At 38.1% G+C, this 23,533-nt stretch overlaps 1 protein-coding gene across 1 annotated transcript in view; it reads left to right on the top strand.

The window, feature by feature from the left end:
• Positions 1–352: 352 nt before the first annotated feature.
• LOC127436958 (high mobility group protein HMGI-C-like) overlaps positions 353–23,533 on the top strand; it is a 45,121-nt gene continuing 21,940 nt past the window's right edge. The window contains exons 1-3 of the mRNA XM_051691505.1: positions 353–984; positions 2,494–2,580; positions 11,631–11,681. Coding sequence (XP_051547465.1) covers positions 865–984; positions 2,494–2,580; positions 11,631–11,681 — 258 coding nt within the window. The 5' untranslated portion in view covers positions 353–864. The remainder of the gene's footprint in view (positions 985–2,493; positions 2,581–11,630; positions 11,682–23,533) is intronic.

Here is a 23,533-nt window from a genome sequence, read left to right as displayed (position 1 = left end):
TGGATTGATTCCATTCATCTAAACAAACAAAAATATAAACAGTCTATGAAATGTGATGTCTCTTTAAACTTCTCTGGAGTGTCGCCAGTTACATGAATGGTGCTGGACACGTGAGTTCGTCTCAATGTGGTCTCTCCTCTTAGCGTCGCAGTATTTCTCATGTTTTTTCTGGCTGTTGTCCAATTTCTCTCTCTCTCTCTCTCTCTGTCTTTGCGCCTCTCGTGCCCCCTCCCTCTCTCCTTGTGTTATCCACCCACGGGAAAAGTGATTTTCGTCTCTCTCTCTCTCTTTCTTTCTCTCTCTGTCTCTCTCTCTCTCTCTCTCTCTCTCTTTTTAATGTATATACCTCATCCTCATCCCCAATCGCTGAAATTACTATTTCCGTGTGGGCAGCAGGGATGCATTTAAAATGGAAACAATTTTTTGCTTAAACCAATCCGCGTAGAAAGTCTTTCCCCGCAAATTCTTGAATCGCCCGCACCAGTAGCGTGGATTTGACAGGGCACTGTCACAAGTTCCCTCTCGTTTGCACAGAGGGTGACTGAAATTCCAATCGATCACCAATTGGCTTATTTTATTACTGAAAGCCATCCCCGCCCGAATCTAAAGAGATTTTTTTTTTTTCCTGTGCATGTGTTTGCCAAAATTTCAACCAAGAGGCAGCACGTGCTTCTCACAATACGGCGAAAGGCGCGCATTTAATTTTCACATTTGGCATCCCTTTGCATTGTTTTTATAAGCGCGTGCTGCTTATTCTGATTCAGCGCGGATTTCAGCAGCAGGACGTCCGGTGAGCGCGACTTCACTGACTGACTGAGCGCTCGAGCTGACTTTTGTTTGGTAAAAAAAAAAACTCGCACACGCATGATGAGCGCGCGCGGTGAGGAAGCCGCCGGCGAAGCTTCAGGATCGCAGGAGCAGCCCGAGCCCGCCCCGGCCGAGCCACCGAAGAGGGGTCCGGGCAGACCGAGGAAACCGCAACAGGTCAGTGTGTTCGCGACTGAATGTGCTTTAGACTATACTTTACTGCCTGTTTATGTTTAGTGTTTATTTTTGTATATTCAAGAATGGCTGTAGTCATGTTTGAATGTGAACAAATTAATGAGGTGAAGTTAGACCGAATTATTTAATTTTCTTGTGTTTTATGCATTTTAAAGTTTGAGTTTCTCTTGTGAAGAATGTCTACGGACTGACTGAATGTACAGCGCGCGCTATAGGGTACTCCGCTCTAAAACTTGCGTGCAGTGTTGTTGTTGTTGTTGTTGTTGTTGTTGTTGTGATGAGATCTAAAATATTTTCTTTGTGATTTTGAAAAATGTTTCAAAACATTTCAGCTCTCCAAACCAAATTTGACGTTTGCTAATGAATTGTCAACAAATCGACAGAAGATAATAGGGTTTAGTAAATGATGCATAGCCCACCAGTGATTTTCGGCTGTTTGCACGCGCAAATTACAAAACACGCGAAGCTGATTTTCAACACAATTGCTTGTTACTTTGTTTTTATTTCTCCGTGCAGGTTGCATTGTTTATCATTTACTCTATATATTTATGTGCTGTGACCAAGACCTCTGATGTTGTGTTGATAATAACAATACTTCTTTTGAATAGGTCAGTGTGTGCAATGGTTACTATAACAACAAGCAGCATACAATTAAAATGTAATGCAACCGAACATCTAACTGTTTTGTCATGACCACATCCTTCAAAATGTTTGTGTTGAGTGGGTTGATGCTTTAGAGGATGTGATTCACTATCTCAAATAATTCACTAATGAGTCACTCTAATACATCATCTTGCAAGTATACACCAGGATGAGTTGGGTTAAAAAATAAAATCACACAATCAACTAATGTATTTTACACAAATGTCACAATCTTTTGCTACAGAACAAAGAGGACTCTAAAATGGACATATTACATTTTAAAATATATAGTTTACATTTTATTTGTTAATTTTAAATTCAAAATTCATGTGGTTTATAAAAAGGGTTTTCTGAACATTCAGATTTATGTTATCACGTTATTATTACCGTGGTATTTCCTGCCATAAAAATATATATAGACATGTAGTAAAAGGTGATGTTATTTAATGCAAGAAAAATATGTGCATGCTTTTTATTTTTCACCCTATCCAATTTTTAAACCACCTGGAAATTACATACATTTTATTCCAACACATTTTCTTTGCATTATACATTTTTGTGTATTACATGTTAATTATTATTGTTGCCTGTGCAGGTATTAATTTTGCGTATTGTTTTTCCTGTGTGCACACACATAGGCACACACAACCTTTGTCCATTCCTTTGGTCTTCACTCGTAAAGCACAAGTGAATGGGAGACCACCAGTAACTGTGTGCATGGTTGAAAGGGACTCTGTCCTGTGTGAGTGGGGGGAGGGTGCAGCATGGTGATGGTTGAGGGGGGGCCGGTGTTAGGCCGTGGCTTTTTTCCTGACCTTACGGCCTGCATTCACCTCCTTTCCTCCTCAGGAACCCACAGGAGAGCCTGTCCCCAAACGGCCGAGGGGACGCCCCAAAGGAAGCAAGAACAAGGGCCCCTCCAAAGCAGCGCAGAAGGTAAGAAACCAGACTGCTTTCTGCACACCACAACAGTTACAAACACACTCACACATGTGCTTGCACACACAGACACTCGCCACATTTTGTAGCAACTCATTCAGCTCTGTTGAAAATTTAACAGAAAGACACATATTGTTTGTGTGTTTTCGTAACCCTGCTGCTATATTTATGACATTATCAACACCAGATCTTTACTTGTATCCCATCAAGTTTAATTGCCATAAGTGATTTTAATTGACTCAATTTCGACTTTTGTCTGTCTGTCTAATAATTTTTTTAACTGCACTTTCTTTGTGTTTTCTTAACCTTCTCATTATAATTATTGTACTATTAACAACAACACCTTCATAGGATAAGGAATATTATTCAGCATGATTTCACAATTTCTTCTATTTTCTTATTACACATTCCTGGTCTTACTTTGAAAGATTCTTCATTGCATGTTATTTTAAAGAACAAAAAATGTCTTAGTATTCTTAGATCAAACTGTAATAGCTTGCTCCGTCTCTGAAACTTCTTTCTTTTTCGGTTGACATCATCAAGCCTTCTTATTTTTAAACCCCTCCCCTTAAACAATCTGTCATACAGAGACAACTTTTCAAAATCCAATCAATTCCCGATGTATAAAATAAGTCCCGCCCTACATATGTTTTTCTTATTGTATACCCTTTTTCACTCTGAAACATCATATTACTCAAGTACAATGGGTTATGAACACCATTTCGTGTTGGTTTTAACCTCAGGCGTATTAATTGAGGAAAAAAATGCTCTTGCAGTTTTTATGAATCACTTATCAGGAATGTGTGGAAAATTCTGGGTTCAATAGGAGTTAAGCTCAATCAACAGCATTTGTGGCATTATGTTGATTACCAAAAAAAAAAAAAAAAAAAAGTATTTTGTATTTTTTTTTTAATCTCATCCCTCCTTTTCTTTAAAAAAGCAAAAATTATGGTTACAGTGTGGCACTTACAATGGAAGTGAATGGGGCCAATGTTTGGAGGGTTTAAAGGTAGAAATGCGAAGCTTATGATTTTAACTGCTGTTAAAACTTGTGTATTATTTGAGCTGCTAAGTTGTTTAAAAGTTGTGTACTGGAATAACAGGGTTCACAGCGTCATGTCAACGAAGTTGTAAAATTGGTTATAACTTCGCCCAGAAAAGGTTAGTGAAGGATTCTTATCACACTAAAATCATGTTTATGTGCACATTGTTTTCATCTTGTGGCTATACTTTTGAAACGGTGAGTATTTTTACGTTTACGGCTTTGCCCTATTTACTTCCATTGTAAGTGCCTCACTGTAACCACGATTTTTGCCTTTCTTAAAGAAAAGGAAGGACAAGTCAAAATTAAATTTTGTGGTAATCAACATGCTGTCAATTGAGCTTAATTTGTATTGAACCTAAAACATTTCTTTAAAGACATGTGATGTGTGTCAACATCCAGGACAGTCTATGTGTAAGTGAATGTGGGGGACTGCCTCCTTGATGAGTTAATCACAAAATGCCAATGTCGCCTGTGTGAATGGGTAGGTGGAACACCCAGGCCCAACCATAGTGACCTGAGCACATCACTTTGAGCTTCAGCACAGCAGTAAACGTTAAGCTCCCCCCTGCTGACCTAAACACCCAAAAGTAATAGTGAGTTCTACACACACACACACATGCTCGCACACATAAATACTCTGTCTCCCCATGGCAAATTACCATGCATATGTGAGAGAACCACAAACATGCAGACGTGCATACATATATACACACTCATGCATGCACAGGGAGTATAGAGCATGTTCTGTTGCATATTGCCAAAAGAAGTCTGTTCCCATTTCTTGCTAATGCCCATGTAAACAGAAAAGCAAATTGCAGCATCACAGAAGATTTAGCTGGCGCACAGCAGTTTAGCTGAATGTGACTGTCGGCAATTCGAATTGCAGAATTCTGTTTATGTATTGGGAATGCCTTTAAAGAGGGGTTGTTCTGGAGAGTGTTTCGTGATGAAGTCACTAACATTTCTGCCTCGCTCACTCCTGTGTGTGTGGTCTAGTCTGGCATATGTTTGTGGGAAGTCCCCTCCACCCCCCAACTGACACTGCATTCGAGTTTTAAAAGTGTTACTAGTAATTCTCATCTCCAAGCCATTGAGGAGAGCTGAAATTTGTTGAATTAGTCTGTGTTAATAAGTTGCTGACGGCTCATACCCCTCTCTTTAGCATTAATTTACAGCTGTAAACAGTCACAGGGTTGCTTTGAAACTTTCGGGCACTTTTCTGCCAGCGTAATCCTGTTTCATTTCTTTTGGCATTGTTATGATATACAGTAGACTGATAAATCTACTGAGATGAAAGGAGTTAAAATTGGTGAGGCACTTCACTAGAGACACTTTGCACAAGAATCCGTCCAAACCTGGAATCAGTCAGCTTTAGTGTCTCCTACCACTTTAAAGACCTCCGTAAGAGGATGGAGTGTTAGGTCCTCTGTTTAAAAGCTCTTAAGCTCACTCACAGGCAGATGCTGCACTTGCTCTTAAATGGTAAAGGGCAGTTATACTGTAGATAATGTACTGTATGCAGAGAAACATGCTGATTTTATTTTGAAAATGGAACTCCCATCAGAGTTTACCTGGTCAGCTGTTGAGATGTGAAACTATCCTAAGAAACTGCATACTCATGAACCAGAATGAATAGACAAACTGGAATTGTCTTGAGACAATACAACAAATAAACAGTTACCTCCAGGTTTGTTCAATCAAGATGCGTTAATGCGTAAAGCATAAAGTACAATCAGCCAGTTATCATAAAATAAATCCCAACAGTGTGATCAGCACTCGCTTGTTGCATGGCTACTTGGCACATAAATAAATAAACGTACTTGGAATATTCACTTGGACTTGGAGTTTAATATAAGACAAGAAAAAGACTGAATAGTAATGTGAGAGACATGAAATATGAGTAAAGCTATGTTGGAAATTGGTGGCCAGGGACAACGGTCAGTTATGCAGTTTTGCGGTCAAAATATATTAATGCATTAATGTTTGATACAAATATATGTGTGCATGCCATAAAATCAGTGGACATGCTTTAATTAGTTAGACAAAATCTTCTGGCATTTACCAGTGTACTTTTTTTAATAACGGGATCAAATGGGCAGATTCGCCCAGTTTAGCCACAGAAAGTGGGGAAAAACAATAGTGAAGTTTCACCCATTGTACAAAGGTGCCTGGGTTTGTTCCTGGCAGGCAGCAGATGCAATAACCTCGCCCCCACCCTATTCCTAACCATATCGAACCTGTGGAGTAGCCTGCCAGGAACAACTCGAGATATCTTTCTCCCAACCCAAGTTTCGGGAAGTATAAAAAAACATACACTGTGTTAATTGTGTTCATTTATTTACACGTGGGGTAACACTGGGTCAGTTCCAAAACCTAGAGAGATGGTGGAGACATCATATGCGCTCTCCCGAATGCTGTACGAAAAGTCTGCCGCCTTAGATATCTCTTTTTGACCAGATTCTAAGGTATCATCATACTTTATATATCCTTCAATCCCAGGTTGGCAGACAAAGCGAGAGAAATTTCCATTATAAATATACTTATAATCCATTCAATATTGAGAACTATTGATATTTTTTTTTTACATATGATAGAAAACAGACTATTTTACCCAAAATGTGTATGTGTGCTATGCATATTTATGCTCACTAGAGTATCGCATCGTTCCTCTCACTTCACCTGTAGTGAAATCAGTTGGGAATGAAGTCTTCTGTGCGCTGAGCTTGAGGAACGCTATTTGGATGAAGCTTGGAGATGCCGCCTATGTAGAGTGTTCCAAATTGCTCTCTTATGAGGCTCCATTTAAATTAGGATGTACCCTAAATAGGCAGGAGACAGCAAGGCAGCTCACTAAGGTTTTGGAACAGACCCACTGTTTCAAAAGTATCACCACAAGACATAAACATTATAGGTTTTAACATGATTTTGTTGTGATCAGAGATGCACCATCATTAAGATGTTTACGAGATTACAGAGTTTGCTGGTGTCATCATGACAACAAAATTCACACCGATAAGGTTGGTAAACAATTTTATTGCACTAAAACCATGTTAAAACATTTATATCTTGTGGTTATACTTTTGAAAATGTGTATATTTTAATGTCTATGTACTGGCCCCATTCACTTCCATTGTAAGTGCGATTCAGCAATGATGCTGTCAACTGAGCTTAACTTGTATTAAATACAGAATATTTCTTTAATTTGCACTTTACAAATTCCACAGTTGTCAGCCCTCAATTGCACCAAAGATCTGACAGAAATGGTATCAAATGACCTATTCAGCCTAAATCAGACTAAATGTGTCAGGATATTCCTCGATGGCGATTAACACAGCTGTGCCTGTCAACAGATATAATCTGACAGTTTTCTCCCTCCTCTGATCGTTTCGTCAATAAAGCGCCCCTAATGACAAACTGGAACATTTTCTGTTGACTTATCATTGTTGGAACTTGATACAGGGCACCAGAGGGCTAATTTTAAACTGGCCATTTGCAAAAGTGCATTTGGCAAGAGGCGAGACTGCCCTCCCTTACCTTAATGAGAGATGGCCTTGTACCGGGCCTCACTCGCATGCCAGGATGTCTTGGTGTCGCAGAGGACAGGGAGCGGCCAGGCCTGTATCTGCAATGGACACGGGACTTGGCTGGACAAGACATGCAAACACAGACATGATTAATTGATCAGGGTGTCAGCTTGCAGACCATTAAATCTCCTGATTAAAAATGCAGCATCCCCAACAGAGAACTGAGGGCAGGGAGACACTGATTGGCCCAAGAAAGACAGACAGAGACACTGAGAATAAAGACTAAGACGTAAAAGAGATAGAGAGAATGAGGTTAAAGGGGTTGTATCTCTTTGAAAACTCGCTAAGTCACTACACAGAAACTCAAGAAACTCAAAAATCTATTTCTTACTTTAGATCATAGAATTAAGGGAAACCTAATTATGTCCATCCGAGCTATATTTGGCCTTTTTGAGATTATTAGCCAATAATCTTGTCCTTTTGACGGATTAAAAATAAATTGTAGTTCCCTCTTCTGTCTGTTCTAAAAACTTGTTAACTTGTTATTTTAAGTAAATATTTAGTAAATATCATGTAAAATAAGTGATCAAATAAGTGTTGAAATTGGCAATATATCTGCAATTGGCCACTCTGCTCTCTAGATAAGGGACTGTTCAGACCAAATGAGTTCTTATGCTAAAAAAAAAAAGCTAGACGCATGCAGCACAACGAACTGAACAGAACACAGATGTCACGAGACACGTTTTAAAAAAGTTGAAGTTGTTTTTAATGTGACACATTGTCTTAAAAACACGCAGCTTCCTCTCAAAAAAAAACAGCAAGACACGGTGCACATATTCAAGACATCAATGAAAACAGCACGGGGGACGCAAGAATGTTTCTGAACGGCTTCTAAGTGTGAAAACCCTGTTGGTGTTTGTTGGGTCTGTGTGAAAATAACAGTTATGTTTCCAACATTCTACTGTAAATCCAATAGCCAACTTTAGGTCACGTCCACACTAATACATTTTTGGTTGAAAGCGCATTGATTTAGCTGCGTGTATGCCTCTCATCCACACTGGAACTGGAAATGGAGACTTTCGAAAACTCTCTAGTACTGCTTACTTTGTTTCCCGTTTCCTATCATTGTTTTCCAGAGTTTTCAACCAAAACATATTAGACCACATCAAAGTCCATTTCAAAGCAAGTCAATTCACTCGGCGGCCATCTCTGGAACTCTCCCGGGCAGGCTGGTCAACTATTTTCTATGTAAGCGGCATGGTCCTATCTACTTGAATGGGGAAAAACCGAAATCTCCAAAAAAGTTGGTTACGATCAAAGAAGATATTTCAAATCAGCAGTAAAATCTGAGAACAATGGTATCATACATTGTTGTTCTTTAGCCTAGATAACGCTAAAAAACTTGTCACTAGTCACAAATCCAGGGCGTGCTGAGTGACTCCAGCCAGGTCTCCTAAGCAACCAAATCGGCCAGGTTGCTAGGGAGGGTAGAGTCACATGGGGTAACCTCCTTGTGGTCGCCATAATGTGGTTTTCGCTCTTGGTGGGCCAAGTGGTGAGTTGTGCGTGGATGCCGTGGAGAATAGCGTGAAGCCTCCACACGCGCTATATCTCCGCGGTAACGCACTCAACAAGCCACATGATAACATGCGCGGATTGACGGTCTCAGACGCGGAGGCAACTAAGATTCGTCCTCCACCACCCAGATAGAGGTGAGTCACTATGCCACCACGATGACTTAGAGCACATTGGGAATTGGGCATTCCAAATTGGGGAGAAAAGAGGAGAGAAAAAAAAAAAACTTGTATGGTGGGACTTCCCTTTGTACATTCATTGGCTGTTGGGAGTTCCAGTTTCTCCCATTCATTTTAAAACCAGTGGTCCATCTCGGGATAAAAAGTCTCTGTCCACATCCACACTAATCTGTTTTTGTTTGAAAACTCGGCTTTCAGTTTCCTAACATTTAAAAAAAAATGTTTGTCGGACTTGGCTGACCGCTGACCCAGAGTTCCATCTGTGTCCGTTCTTGGGGCCGGCCTTCACGCCTTTGCTGAACGGTGAAGCGTCATTGGGGTATTCAAAACAAACAGTGTCTGTTGGAGAGGTGGTAATATGAGCCTTGTGTGGCAGGATGAGCAAGAAACAGACACAGTGGGTGTGGTGTCAGGCCTCGGAGAGGCGTTTATTTAAAATAATAACAACAGAAAACGAGGAATAAAGTGTCCAGAGGGGAAAGTGTCCAAAACAAAGGGGAGTCTGGCTTTATAGGATTCTCTCTTGATTCAGGATCCCTCATTACCGAGCCACTGATACTGTACCTCGGTAACTATCTTCCTGGAATTCTCTCACATTAGTGTAATCCTTATAATGAGTTATGGTGTTGTTAATAGGTTAGAGCAAGTGTGGGGCGCGCCCCGTTGGGGGGGCGCGGAAGACTGACCCGTTCTCAAATCACTTTAACACATTCAGCAAAAATAGTGACAATACACGCAAGAATCAATGTGCGCAATTTCTACAGCTCCTGCTTTTTCTCCTTCTTTGTTTAAACTTTTGGCAGGCACTGCAGCGCAAACTGCACAAAGCATGTAATAGTGTCAGGTGCGCTCTCAGCTGCGCTTATGTAAACAAAGATGTCTTGCGCGCCAGTTTCAAATGGGGGAAATGATGAATTAACACTGATATTTCGGTCGGTCCCTCATACAACACTATCGAATGGCTTCAAAAGAATTGATATATATAAGGACAAGATTTAAGGACGACTTGTATAGTGCTTTTGGAACTTGGACAGCCTATAACCATCCTCTTATCCCTCAGTCTTATCGCTGACACGTAGTACCTGTTACGTTTCTCAGCGCTGGCCAGGATGGGCCAAGCACAGTCGTTTATCCTTACTGGAAGTTTACTGGAGTTTAAAAATGCTTTTATAGATACTACTGAGGTGGATAAACATTCACAGGTATGAATCCTTGCTATTATTATTATTATTTTTATCTTTAAAAAAAAAAAAATCTGAAAAAACAAAAATCTCAGTGTCTCCATTGAGAGAAAAATCTTCTGCTATTTAAGTGCAGATGAATGGAGGATTTGCAATGTGTTCATGCCCAGGGTCTGCTCCTGCAGCAGTATCACTTTTTTATTTATTTATTTAATTTTCCTTCTGTTTTTGTATGGTTTGAAAGTGTATAGGCACAATTAAAATGTTTGATGTATTTATGTAATACAGAAATTATACACAAAATAACAGAACAATGTTGGCATTGTGACAAATGTTCATTCATTCATATTCTTTTTCAGTGAAGTGTAATTTTTCATTCAGTTTTCATAGTATTTTTAAATAAAACTTTTTACGTGATATGAAGATGAAAGAAAATGCTGTTAATCTTGTACATTTTGAGAACCACTGTGTTAGAGACAAACACACACACACACACACTACCAGCATTGATTTGTATCTTGCTCAGTTGAATGCTCTTTGTTAACAAACATGATATCTTTGACACCTGCCTTCCCAGGTTATTTGCAGAATTTATAGATATTTGATGATTTGAATAAGGTTTCCTTGGCTCTGCATGACAAAAGCCCATTACCAGAAGAAAACTTTATATCCTATAAATAAGATATAAAGGCGCATCGTCTTGTTAATTGTCTTCAGTCGCTGCAGGAAGGCACCGCTGTGCAAGCCCACAGGGCAAGATTCTCCTGCTTCCACCTGTCAAATTATTTCAGTAGCGTTTTTCAGAGGGTGGCGGGATTGTTGCCCGAACAATGCAAAATGTCAGTTAGGAATTCTTAATCAAATACACAGAGTTGGAGAAGTCTTACCCTTCTGTTTTGGCTTTGACCTCTCTTACAGGGATCCTATGGTGTAGTTAGACAGCCATCAGATTAAATATGGGCTCCCAAACAGTATGGATGTAAGATGATGTGCTGAAGTCAAACTGCGGAAACGTTAAGTGAGAGTGAAAAGAGTTTGTTTTTCACTGTAAGTGGGAAATCCCTTTGTTTATGATTATGGAGTCTTTAGCAAGAAAGATGTTAGAAAAACGTCCAGCAGTGTGTTTTATTTTAACTTGAGTACTCAGCTCTTAGACTTTAATTCTACTTCAGTGCACCCATTAAGTTGGACCTGTTCTGACTGAAACTCCATAATTGTCTGTCATGGCCCTTATCTGGGTGGTTCTGCTGATAATGGTGCTCTGATTTACACTTGAATGGCATAAGATTCCTTCAGTGAAATATTACTCTACACGGTCCAGGAACTTGAGCAATGTAGACAGTTCGTTGTTGGAGGCCCGGATATACCTGACACAACTCTCTGTGCATTAAAAGCATTAAAGGAAATGGAGCCCCAGCATTTCACCCTTTCCTTCTGTGTCCATATATGAAAGTGAATTTGCATAAATGTTGTGACTGAATGTTTTTTCTTTAAAGCTTTTGATAAATTGCCACCACTAATTCATGATATTTGGCATTTGCAGAAAGCTGAGACCACAGGGGAGAAAAGACCCAGAGGAAGACCCAGGAAGTGGGTGAGTTTGTTTGCAATAATGACACATCAGAGGCCCATCAGAGTCAAATCCATCACAGCCCGTTCACATACCTTTCAAAACTCTTACATTCCACCCAGAATAGAAATGCGTATGTCTTTTCAATGTATTACTGTGCTGTGAATATGTTATAAAAAATACAATTAAAATAGGGTTCCCACGGTCATGAGAATCCTGAATACCAGAAGAGTTTTAAAATTGTAATTTCCAGGCCTGGAAAAAAATCTTTAAGTCATGGAAAAGTATTGGGAATTTCTATTCTGTCCAAACATTTTGCTTGATAAATCTGACATTTTTAATTAATTAAAAATTGCTCTTTTTAATCACAAACGATTGGAAGATAACAGGAAAATCATGAAAATGCTTTGGTCAAAATGTTTGGGATGCCTCAAAATAACATGATTCAAAATATTTCTTATATTTTATTTTAAGTATTATTTTGCTTAATGTTTGCTAATTAAAAATGGTGTCAGTGATTGTAACTAACAACCAGGCAAAAAAACAAAACAAAACAAAAATAACACAGCTGAACAAATATTAGAGTTTAGACTTCTCCTGTCACCTTTAGGAATCAGTATCCATCTAATCAAGTACATTTTTTAGTTAATCATGTTTAACTTAATCTGTTGGTTGCCAGTGTGCAAATGAAAGTGGAGATTGTGCAGATGTTTGCGCTCACATTTAATTCAGTAATTCTTTAGATAACCTGAAGTTTTCAGTGTTTATCAGCCCGCAAGTGACACTTTTGATTGATAGCTTTGGGAGTAAAGCCGCAGGCAGTTAAAAGTGCCACCAGGATGACTGTGGAAAGATATGGAGAGAATGAACCCTTTGTGGTATGCCGATTCCTTATGGAATTTTCTCAGGCAGAGAGGAAAAGCAAAGCATTCCGAGGTCGCTGAACACACACTGGCTCATAAAGTGTGTCACGTTTAATTTGCAGTTAGTTTAAGAGAAAATGACAATATACGGATTTGATTATAGTACAGTGCAAATGTTTGTTGTATTTTTTTTATACTCTTGGATCTTCTAATTCATTTTCATAGAAGTGTTCAAAATATTTGCATGTATTCCAACATAATGCAAAGGTGGGGGGGGGGGGTGTCTTGGAAGCACAAGCTGAAATGGTTTGTTCAATGCAGAAATGTGTAAATTGGTAATGGAGGAAAACACAACCCATCTGACTCTATCATCCAGGAATGTAATTTGAGTCACATGTGAACTGAGCTTTTCCAAAACACCCTTTACCTTCAAGTGTTGGCTGAGCCCTTTTGCTAACATGATGAAGTTCAGACTTTACTCAGCATGCCAGACAGGTCTAGGACAGAACATCTTTGGACACACACACAGTTTTTTAATTTCTTTTTTTGCCCCTTTATTTATAGGAAAAATAGGACAGGAAATGATGGTGAGAAGGAGGAAACAGGATTGGGAATTTTTGCAAGCTTGCAAGCTGTACTGCTAATATTATTTGCTCCTGTATTATAAATTGCATGTGTTTTTCTCATTTCTCAATTTGGATAAAGTGTCTGCTAAATGGTTAAATGAAATTATTAAATGAATGTGTCAGCATGCATATAGAAACAACTGAACCAATGCTCGTGCTTGTGTTTACCCGTCTCTAGCCATCAAATCCTCTACACATGCAATGACTTGCCCCAAAGAGAATGATCTGTCCATTTAAGCCCTAAAACGCTTACCGTAGCCCATTTGATTTAATGTTATTGTTTAACCAATAAATTGCATTGTAACGGTCAAACTTAAAGGCTGAGGTATACCACATACCAAGACGTAATGTGACCCCGAATTATCTCTTTAATTCATAGAGCACTACAGTGAGAGAGACTTAGAGTTTGGATGTGATCATTTGGCTATGGCTGAACACTTTGGACTAAACTGATAAGGTTCACATTTATTTCCTATTTCCTTGGTACCGATGCCCGAGGTGCGTTCGGCTGTGCTTTCATGATGGGTGCGTGATGCAGGTACACACTCCCACGTGGCACGTTCCCCACACAAACATGCATTAACCTTGATCCACTCACACATTGATGGCAGTTAGTCTTAAACAAATATATAATGGAGTAATATGCATTGTAGATGCTAAGTAGGGCTGCAACTAACGATTATTTTGATAATCAACTAATCTATCAATTATTAGAACGATTATTCGACTATTCGGCGATTATTGCAACGATCAATCATTAGCTCTTAACCATAAAGATTATTCAGCTTGTGCCTTGAATTAAAAGGTTGTAATTAATGTGCTTACTAAAAATAAAGAGGACAAAATCATCTTTTAAAATACCTCTAAATGACATTAATTGAATTAAAGGAAAAATATTTTTTTTTTTATTCAGTTTAATTCAGTAAAAAACAATCATATTGTAATCAAGTGTTTTGTCTTGTTTTCCATTTAAAAATATCTAAAAATCCTTAAAACAAGATACATTTACCTGATAAACAACATATAATATATTTAAACTTGCTTTCAGAGAATGTATCTTAAATATAAGAGTATTTTGTATATAAGTGTATTTTTTCACTTATTTATTCTTCTGCCAATGCAGTAACGTCAAAATATAATTATATTCAAGATACATTTTCTGAAAGCAAGCCTAAATATCTAATATGTTGCTTCAGGTAAATGTATCTTTTTTTAAGGATTTTTTAGATATTTTAAAATATTTAAATATTTAATATATTCAGCATTTTCAGACAACAAATTTTTCTTCTGCAGTTTAGCTCCTAAAGTAAATGTACTTTATTTTAAAGGAGTTTTAGATATTCATATTGGAAAACAAGCCAAAGCAACAACTTTAATTTCATCTTTAACTCAAAACAAACAAACTCTCTCTTTTTAATTGAGCAGCATATCACCGATTTTCTTCACGATAAGATACACACTGCAACACATACAGTATGTATTATGATTCGTGGCGAGCTATTATGTTATAATCTAACTGGAGCAAGTGTGCACGAGGGACAAGCGTGCTCACGCCAGAGTGTACATCAGCCGGGTGCAGTTTCAATCTCTCCCCCTCAGATCGGGTCACTTCACATGACTCATAGAAGTGGTGCTGACCGCTGATATGCCAGTTTCGGAGTTTGTACTTATTTACATGACCTGCTTCCCTATTATTTGAACTTTAATAAAGGATGCATTAAAGATATAACGGCGGGGTGTTTCCTTTAAAGACGCTCTGACGATCTAAATCACCTGAAGCTGTTTGGAAAGTTTGGAGTGAGTCTGGACCGTAAGCTGTGTTTTCTCTCCTCGGTCATGCACGAACTGCAGTGCTGCTCTCACGCGCCATCATTCGTTTCATATCTGATCTCATGTTACGTTAAATTAGATCAAACGACTATTCGACAACAAAGTTTTGTCGACAATTTTTTATTTTCGAAGTTGACGATAACACCGACGTATCGTTTCAGCCCTAAAGTATACTTTGTTATCGTGTTTCCTCAGAGAAACAGGAAAAGCAGAAAAAAGCCTCAAGGTCTTAAAGGAATTTAAAAGAAAAGTAATTGTTTGTTTGAAAGTTGAAGCAGAAAGTTAGTAGACTTTTATTTTAAAATGCAAAAGAGTTTATATTTTCTGACAAATGAGTTTTACCTGAAAACTACAACATTATGAGTCAAAGGTTAAGTAGACTTTGCAAGGGCAAAGTCTGTCAATGAACAAGAACTTTTCTCATGGAAGTGTGATTAATTTTTTCCTCAGGAGAAACAAATAAACCAGCTTTTTAAAGCAGCAAATCTTTTCCCTTTAGAAAAAGTTTATTCAAGCTGGAGAAAACAGCTGAGGCACTTTTCAGCTAGGTGGGCTGGGAGACCATCTTAAACTGACCATCTTAAAGACCAGCAAACCAGTTTTTAAGCTGTATTTTTAGGTGGGATCTTTTTTATTGGTGGGTAATATTTGTGCTCAAAAAATTATTAATCAATATTAATGTTAAGATTAATTTTGCAGTTGATGTGAGTGTTACAGACTGATGTGGTTCTGGACTTAAAGGAATATTCCGGGTTCAATACAAGTTAAGCTCAATTGACGGCATTTGTGGCATAATGTTGATTATAACAAAAAATTATTTAGACTTGTCCCTCCTTTTTTTTTAAAAATGCAAAAATTGAGGTTACAGTGAGGCACTTACAATGGAAGTGAATGAGGCCAATTTTTGGAGTGTTTAAATGCAGAAATGTGAAGCTTATAATTTTAAAAATGCACTTACGTTAATTCTTCTGTTAAAACTCGCGTTATTTGAGCTGTAAAGTTGTTTAAATTGTAATTTTTACAGTCATTTTAGGGTTTGTTGACATTGCATCGTCATGGCAACGAAGCTGTAAAATTAGCTATAACTTCAAACAGAAAATGTTAGTAAATTATTTTATCACCCTAAAATCTTGTCTACATGCATATTGTTTATGTCTTGTGGCTATACTTTTGGAAAAGTGAGTATTTTAGCACTTAAAAATTGGCCCCATTCACTTCCATTGTAAGTGCCTCACTGTAACCCAGATTTATTTATTTATTTTTTTAAGAAAAGAAGGGGTGAGTCAAAATTAATTTTCGTGGAAATCAATCTTTTGCCACAAATGCTGTTGATTGAGCTTAACTTGTATTGAACCTGGAATTTTCCTTTAAGGCATATTCTTCGAACTGTAGTCATATTACACACATCCTGAATGATGAGTGGACAAAGTGGAATGAATGGAGAGGCACAATGGAGAGCAGACAGAGATAGGATTCAGATTGTTTTTTTAGGGTCAGAGAGTCTGCTAAAGAATGAGCTCTACATCTCCTGATGTATGCCAAGACTTTATTGGGTTCTGCCATTGCAGTCAGCGGCAGGACACCAACATTTTTGGGCTTTCTGTCTCCTCTATTTTATGAATGGGCAATAGGAAATGTGTTTGCAGCCCTCCCTCCTCTCATATGGGTCATTGTGTGTGGATTATGATCTGTTTAGTATGTTACAGATGAATTGGCATGGCCGAGAGGTCTGGCCTGGCTGCACAGCAGTCTCACGTATACATCGTGAACTTGAAAAGAGCTTTGCCATTCCTCTTCTGGATAAACAATCCGTTTTCTTCATTCAGCTACTGCTCACCCTCCTGGAACTAATTATACCATATCCTTTTTGGCTACAAGGGGGCTGCTGGAATGTTTTTCTTTGCCCCCTCCCCAACCAAGTATCTCCACCTCTCTAAATGGTTAATAGTGGAAGGTGACTCTGGCCATAAGGAGAGAATATGATTGTTGAACCATATCCATTCCACTGGAGACTATAAAAGCGTGAGTCCACCAAGTTTTGCCAGAATTATAAGACCGTAAGAAAAAGAGAAATTTGAGCTCACCAAAATTCTGAAGCCTCATTACTGTGGCCCATCAGTCTGTGGTTCATTCAACTTCAGAACATCCCTGTCCCTGTAGCCAGAGATCTGCTGAATAATGCATTGGGTATCATGGTTTCTAATAAGAAATCCAACAGTCAGAGGATGTAGAAAAGTTTGATTTTGCTCCTTGGATTCTTAAGGTGCAGCCACACTAGATTTTGTGTTTCATTTACTTCCTTTCATAATTATATGATTGTGAGAGACTATGTATGTAAGCATAGGTATGCAGGTTTGGTGAATGTTGGTCTGTGGATTCGCTTGGTGAAAAGACATTTAACCAATAAAAGATCTGAATATCTTAGATTAAACTTTTGTCTAATTATCAAACATGGAGGGAATTCATATTGGTGGTTGTGCACCAACTTCAGTTAAAAAGACCTGCTGTATGATGCTGTTGCAGGAAACATATTACACTTGTGATATTATTATTATTTATCCATTAAAAAGGGATATTTCACCCAAAAATAAAAATTCTGTAATTTAAAGGTTGTTCCACACCCATATGACTCTCAATATTCTGGGAAAAACAATAAGAGATGTTAGACATTAAGCTAGTCTCAGTCACCCTTCACTTTCATTGCATATTTTTTCCATGCAATGACAGTAAATGGTGGCTGAGGCTGTCATTCTGGCTAACATCTCATGTGTTCTATGGACATTATTCACAGTAGTGCCATCTTTAATTTTTGGTGGGAATGATAACAAGGCTGTGAAGTTTACAGATTTACAGTCTCTTCAATGGGTTGTACTTTTGTTTAAAGTGTTTCGGATCGTTCTGCCAAAGAAATATTAACAAAAAAAGACATCTTTCCAAGAAATTTCAGTTGATAAAAAACATGAATTGCGGAAAATTAGATGTTATCTTGGAGCTTTTTAAAGGCTATATAAAGTGCATGCCATTGATTTTTGACATGAATAAAAAAACTAGGCTGTGTGGGATATACTTACCATTAGGGATATTTATGGTTATTGTATTAACATTTGGTTTAACCTTAAGATTTCATGAACGGTGAATTGTTTTTTTTTCATTGGGAGTTGGGACATGGGAATAAAGAACATTTATGTAACTTCCTCAAACACTACTTAAATTAGCAGCAAATAAAGTGCACAGTGAGCTATCAGCCTAAATAGCACAATACACAGATCTTCAAATGATAAAATCTCACATTTAATTCAAACAGAAATAATTAAACTGTCACTGCCTGTATATGCGCTCTGCCCAGGCAGGTTCACATTTCCATGAGGCAGTGAACGCAAGTATTGTCATGTGCAAGGAGTTACGCTGCTGCGGTTAAATATCCTCTTTGGGGTGCTTAAATAGTTTAAAATGAAAGGACATTGAACTTGTCTAATTATTGAACGTGAATGTGTCTTATCGTATGTCAAGATTTGAAACTTTGCTCTGTGAAAATCAACCTGGAAACATGTTTAATGGTGTAACAGTCACATGGAGTCCTTTTTGTAACCTGAACTTCAGAACGCAGCACAATGAATGAAACATAACGCAGGTGTTTCAAGATGCATTTATGAAAATTAAAGTCCTTTTTAACTGTTCTTTTCACTTGGTGTCTAAAAATGTGGCGATCCTGCATGAGAGCGAGATGCTGTGCAAAAAGTGAGATTCAGTGCAACGGTCAAAGACATCCATTCAGTAAGTCTTAACAGTATATAGAAAAACAGTGCACATACACACACAAAATCTTGTTTGAACAGCCCCTAAATCGCCCTATCCCTGAAAAACTAAACCAAACTTGGCCAGAAAACCTGACAGTTTGTCTGAACTCATTGAGTTCAGGTGGGGTTGAAGACATCATGTGTAGAATAGCGAATAGGGATTTTGGTATTCGAATAGTGGCGCGTTAACCGAATGCTATCTGTGCACATCCCTAATTACCGTCTCTTCAAAGATGCCGCAATGTGAATAATGAGGATGAGTAATTGACAGAATTTTGTATTTCAGGTGTTTTTTTGAAGTATAGAACATATTGAAGTGTAAATAACTCCATTCACTGGTGCAGAATTACATTATAACGTTTCATTACTTGTTTTTAGCTAGTCCTTTGTTATTTATGAACCAGGCCAACAGGAAGTCCTGCTATAGAGCGCATTCTGCAGATCCTCTACTCCAGGCGAAATGTTATCTGGAAGATTTGCCTCAGAAGCCAAAATACTGATTTATTGCCCCACTCTTCCTTTTCTGGGTGCTCCTCTTGCACAGGTGCGGAGATGGTCAGGGAATGCCGTGCCAAGCGTACAAACCACACTGTGTTTTCGAGTTGGGGGCGTGTTGGAACGAGCTATCTATGTCCTCGAACAGCAAACATTATTCACTTGTGCACTGCAGATCCCTTTTAGAGTGCCAACTGGCTTGTGTCCATCGAGGTTACGTGTTTGATTCCTCTGCAAGTGAGTGGAGGGAAAGTTCTTGCCTCTTCTGCTCTCTCTAGATCTCCAACTCCCACCACAATGGTCAAGTGTTCGCTTACTTAGCGCTTGGCTCCTCAGCCAACAGCCCTGCCTGTTTGTTACCACGGTAATAAATAGGAACACAGGCAAAGACAGTAGATATACTTCCCATGGTGTATTCCCTCAGAAGCGAACCCATATGGGATGTTACATACACTAAAAAGATGATGTCCACCTTATCTCACGCCAAGAATTCCATTGATATGAGGTTAATGACAAGGTTTTGATTCATATTCGCTCTTTCCTTCCCAGGTGGTTCTAACTTCAACTCCCTTGTTTAGTTTACCCAGCAATGGTTTTTTTTGGATAAAAACAGTGCACTGCCCTTTCATTGCCCAGAGTTGGATGTGCAAAACTACGTTTTCAAAATCAACTAGTCGGTGGTTTGCTTGAATGACTATTTCATTTATCAGCCTTAAGGAAGCTTAGTATTTTTAGGCTGGTTCTTTTTTCCATACAATGAAAGAGAATGGTTACTGAGGCTGTCGTTCTACCTAACATCTGCTTTTGTGAAAGGAAATGAGTCTTCACATGTCATAACATGAAGGTAAGTAAATGATGACAGAATCTTCATTTTTGGGTGAACTACCCCTTTAAAACGGCTACTGCCAAATTGGAGAGGAAAAAATGACTTTGAACATTGTATCCTAACACTTGCGCCTTCGACTCCCCCGCCTGAAGTCTAGGAAAAGACAAGGAAATTAGGAAATGAATGAGTGAAGAGGCACGGATGAGCAGATGAAGGGAGGAAGTTCCCTCGTCTCACACAAGGATCTGCTACTCTTGGCTGAGAGACAGACAGTGTTGTCAGGTGGTGAGGAGCGGAATCAGAGCCGAGGGAAAGAGTCTGGCAGGGAAGAGGGGAGGCAGGCGGCATTTGGAGATTGTAGGCTGTGATTGGGAGTCATCCAACAGTGTCGATCTGGTGGGGAGGCTTGGAAAACCCTCAACCACTGCCAAAGTGTGAAAATACTTTTTTCTGTCCTTATTTTTTTTCCTTATTCCCTTTTTTAATGTGTGCATGTGTGAGCCAAGAGGAGGGTATTGAGATGGGAACTTGGTGTCAAACATCAAAACCTTTTTATAGCCTTTGCAAGCCTCACAGGCAAAATCTTGAACTCGGCTGCCTGGGCGTTCTAGGCAGGAGAATCTGCAGTCAGCTGAGGTCTTGTCCTTCTCACATGAATTAGTGGTTTGGCCTATGCTCCTTCCGTCAACATCTTTTATCGTGGTTCCTGCACACTAAATGGGACTGAAATAGTACAATGGTGTCAGCTTTACTTAAATGTAAACGAACCCAAATGTGTAAAGAATCTGAGCCATACAGGCATCTACATTTTAAAGGGTTAGTTCACACAAAATTAATCGTCATTTACTTAATAATTTAATCATTTTGTTTCAAATCCATATGACTTTTTTTTTCTTCTTTCTTTCTTTAACACAAAAGGAAATGTTAGACAGAGTGTTCGTCTCCATTCACTTTACAGGGCCCTATAATTCTGCGATGCAGAAAACAAGAACGGAATCGCGCAATATGGTCATAAAATTTGTATTTATTGCGTGGGATAAAATGAATGCTTGAATACACAATACAACAAATTAAAGTTGCAGTATGTCCTAGTGTGATTATTAAACCACTAAAGGCTGCAATTTAATACAGTATTTATAAAGTCTGCTTGTGCTGTGAGCTATAAAATGAATGTGTGAAGCCGGCCGCTCATATACTGAAAACACCTGATCATGAGCAGAGCACTCATTCACTATGAAGCACTCAGCACATACAGACTGTATATTTAGTATAATTAAGTCTTTTGTGGTTAAATAATCAAACTGTTCCATGTAGCAAACTGCTTATCCGGAGGTGAGAAACTACAGACAAAAACACACACACATATATATATATATATATATATATATATATATATATATATATATATATATGTATATATATATATATATATATATGTATGTATATATATATATATATATACACATACACTGGTGGCCAAAAGTTTGGAATAATGTACAGATTTTGCTGTTTCGGAATGAAATTGGTACTTTAATTCACCAAAGTGACATTCATTTATTAAGCTTCATTTAACGAACCATATAGCTTTGAACTGTGTTTGATATAATGAAAAGTGATTTTCTAGTACCAAATTAGCAATTTAGCATGATTATTCAAGGATAAGGTGTTGGAGTGATGGCTGCTGGAAATGGGGCCTGTCTAGGTTTGATCAAAAATTACTTTTTTCAAATAGTGATGGTGCTGTTTTTTACATCAATAATGTCCTGACTATACTTTATGATCAGTTGCATGTCACTTTGGTGAATTAAATTACCAATTTCCTTCCGAAACAGCAAAATCTGTACATTATTCTAAACTTTTGGCTGCCTGTGTGTGTGTAAATATATATATATATATATATATATATATATATATATATATATATATATATATATATATATATATATATACACACACACACTGTATGTACACGACAAACATATTACTACTGAATAGTACTGCACTATGTAATAGTAAAAATATACTATATATTATAATAACATATTTGAGCAATATCTCACATCTGTGACACTCTGTGGTGTAGTACTTTATTTGACAAAAATAACTCGTGTTTTTGATTTTGCTGTGAGGATCTGTATAAATGCGCTTAATTTTGACAGAAATAATACAGTGTGAAATTGAAAATTATTTGTTCAATTTTCATTTTATTAAGGTTTTAATGAATTAATTTGATTAGACATCATTTGATGAAATTAAATAAAATTGTCAGATACAGAATTAAGAGAAATTAAAATATAAAACATGGAATTTGGGTAAAAATAAAACAGAATTGGGAAAAAAATCAAATGGATTTGTAGGGCCCTAACTTTCATGGCATGTTTTTTTTTCATACAGTGAAAGTGAATGGAGGCACAATAAGTCTGTCACACTAACATCTCCATTTGTGTTTCATGGAACCCGCGCAGTACGTCATTGTAACCAATCACAAAATAAAAAATGAAAAGGTTAAATAGTTGTTGAAAATTAAGTATTTCTTTCAGTTTTACAGTTTGCCATTAGAAATAATCAATGGACTTGTGAGTTGCACCAAACATCTTGGTTGTATTGCATGTCCAGAAATTACTTGTAGTTTTGGTTTTGTCTGGCAGAAGTCTCCTAATTAGATGTAAGCGGATAGTGAGTAGATTTTGTTATGAGCTGCAGAAAGTTTATTAGCAATTATTGAAACCATGGGCAAGAGTTGGGGTCTAGAAAGTAAGCACTTGCGCAAGCTTGGTTTACATTGTGGGTTGGAACCGTTCCTGTCCCTCACTTGAACGGCTGTGCAAGTTGGATACAGTATGAGAGAGAGCGAGTGGACACCTCTGCCTCATTCCCTACATTCTCCAAGCCCTCCCCCGTGTCCTTCCCTCCTCTCCTCTCTTTTCTATCTCTTCTTCTTAACCAAGACCCGAGAACCTGAATTCCTGCCAGTAGGGGTGTGTGTTGATCCGGGGCTCTGCTCACACAGCAGGAGTTTGCTGGGATCACCTCAAGAGATTTTGACCAATGACCCATGTGACCCCTTCCCTCCTCTCTTCTCATTTTCCTGTTCCAACTTCTGCAAGCGCTTTAATAATTTTGCTCTTAACCAGTGACCATAGCAGCTGCCTCGGTAGGTGCTCTGGAGATGACACTATATGAATAATGTAAGAGAGACAGTACCTCTGAAAGCAAGTGAAAGATCTGTGAAAAAATAGCAACAAAAACATAGTTTAGCCAATATTGGAGCAATCTAGGTTTTCTCTTATTTGTGAGATTCTTTTATTGAAAGTATATTTTTAAGTCTACTTAAATGGTAACACTTTACATCATTGTCTCTGTTACACATATTATGTTAATATGACTAACTGCAATGGCAATAAAAAAAAATTTGAAAGCTGTTCTACAAAATAATTAC

The sequence above is a fragment of the Myxocyprinus asiaticus genome, chromosome 47 (assembly GCF_019703515.2).
Source record: "Myxocyprinus asiaticus isolate MX2 ecotype Aquarium Trade chromosome 47, UBuf_Myxa_2, whole genome shotgun sequence".
Classification (NCBI taxonomy): Eukaryota; Metazoa; Chordata; class Actinopteri; order Cypriniformes; family Catostomidae; genus Myxocyprinus; species Myxocyprinus asiaticus.
This window is presented reverse-complemented; position numbering and strand designations above follow the sequence as displayed.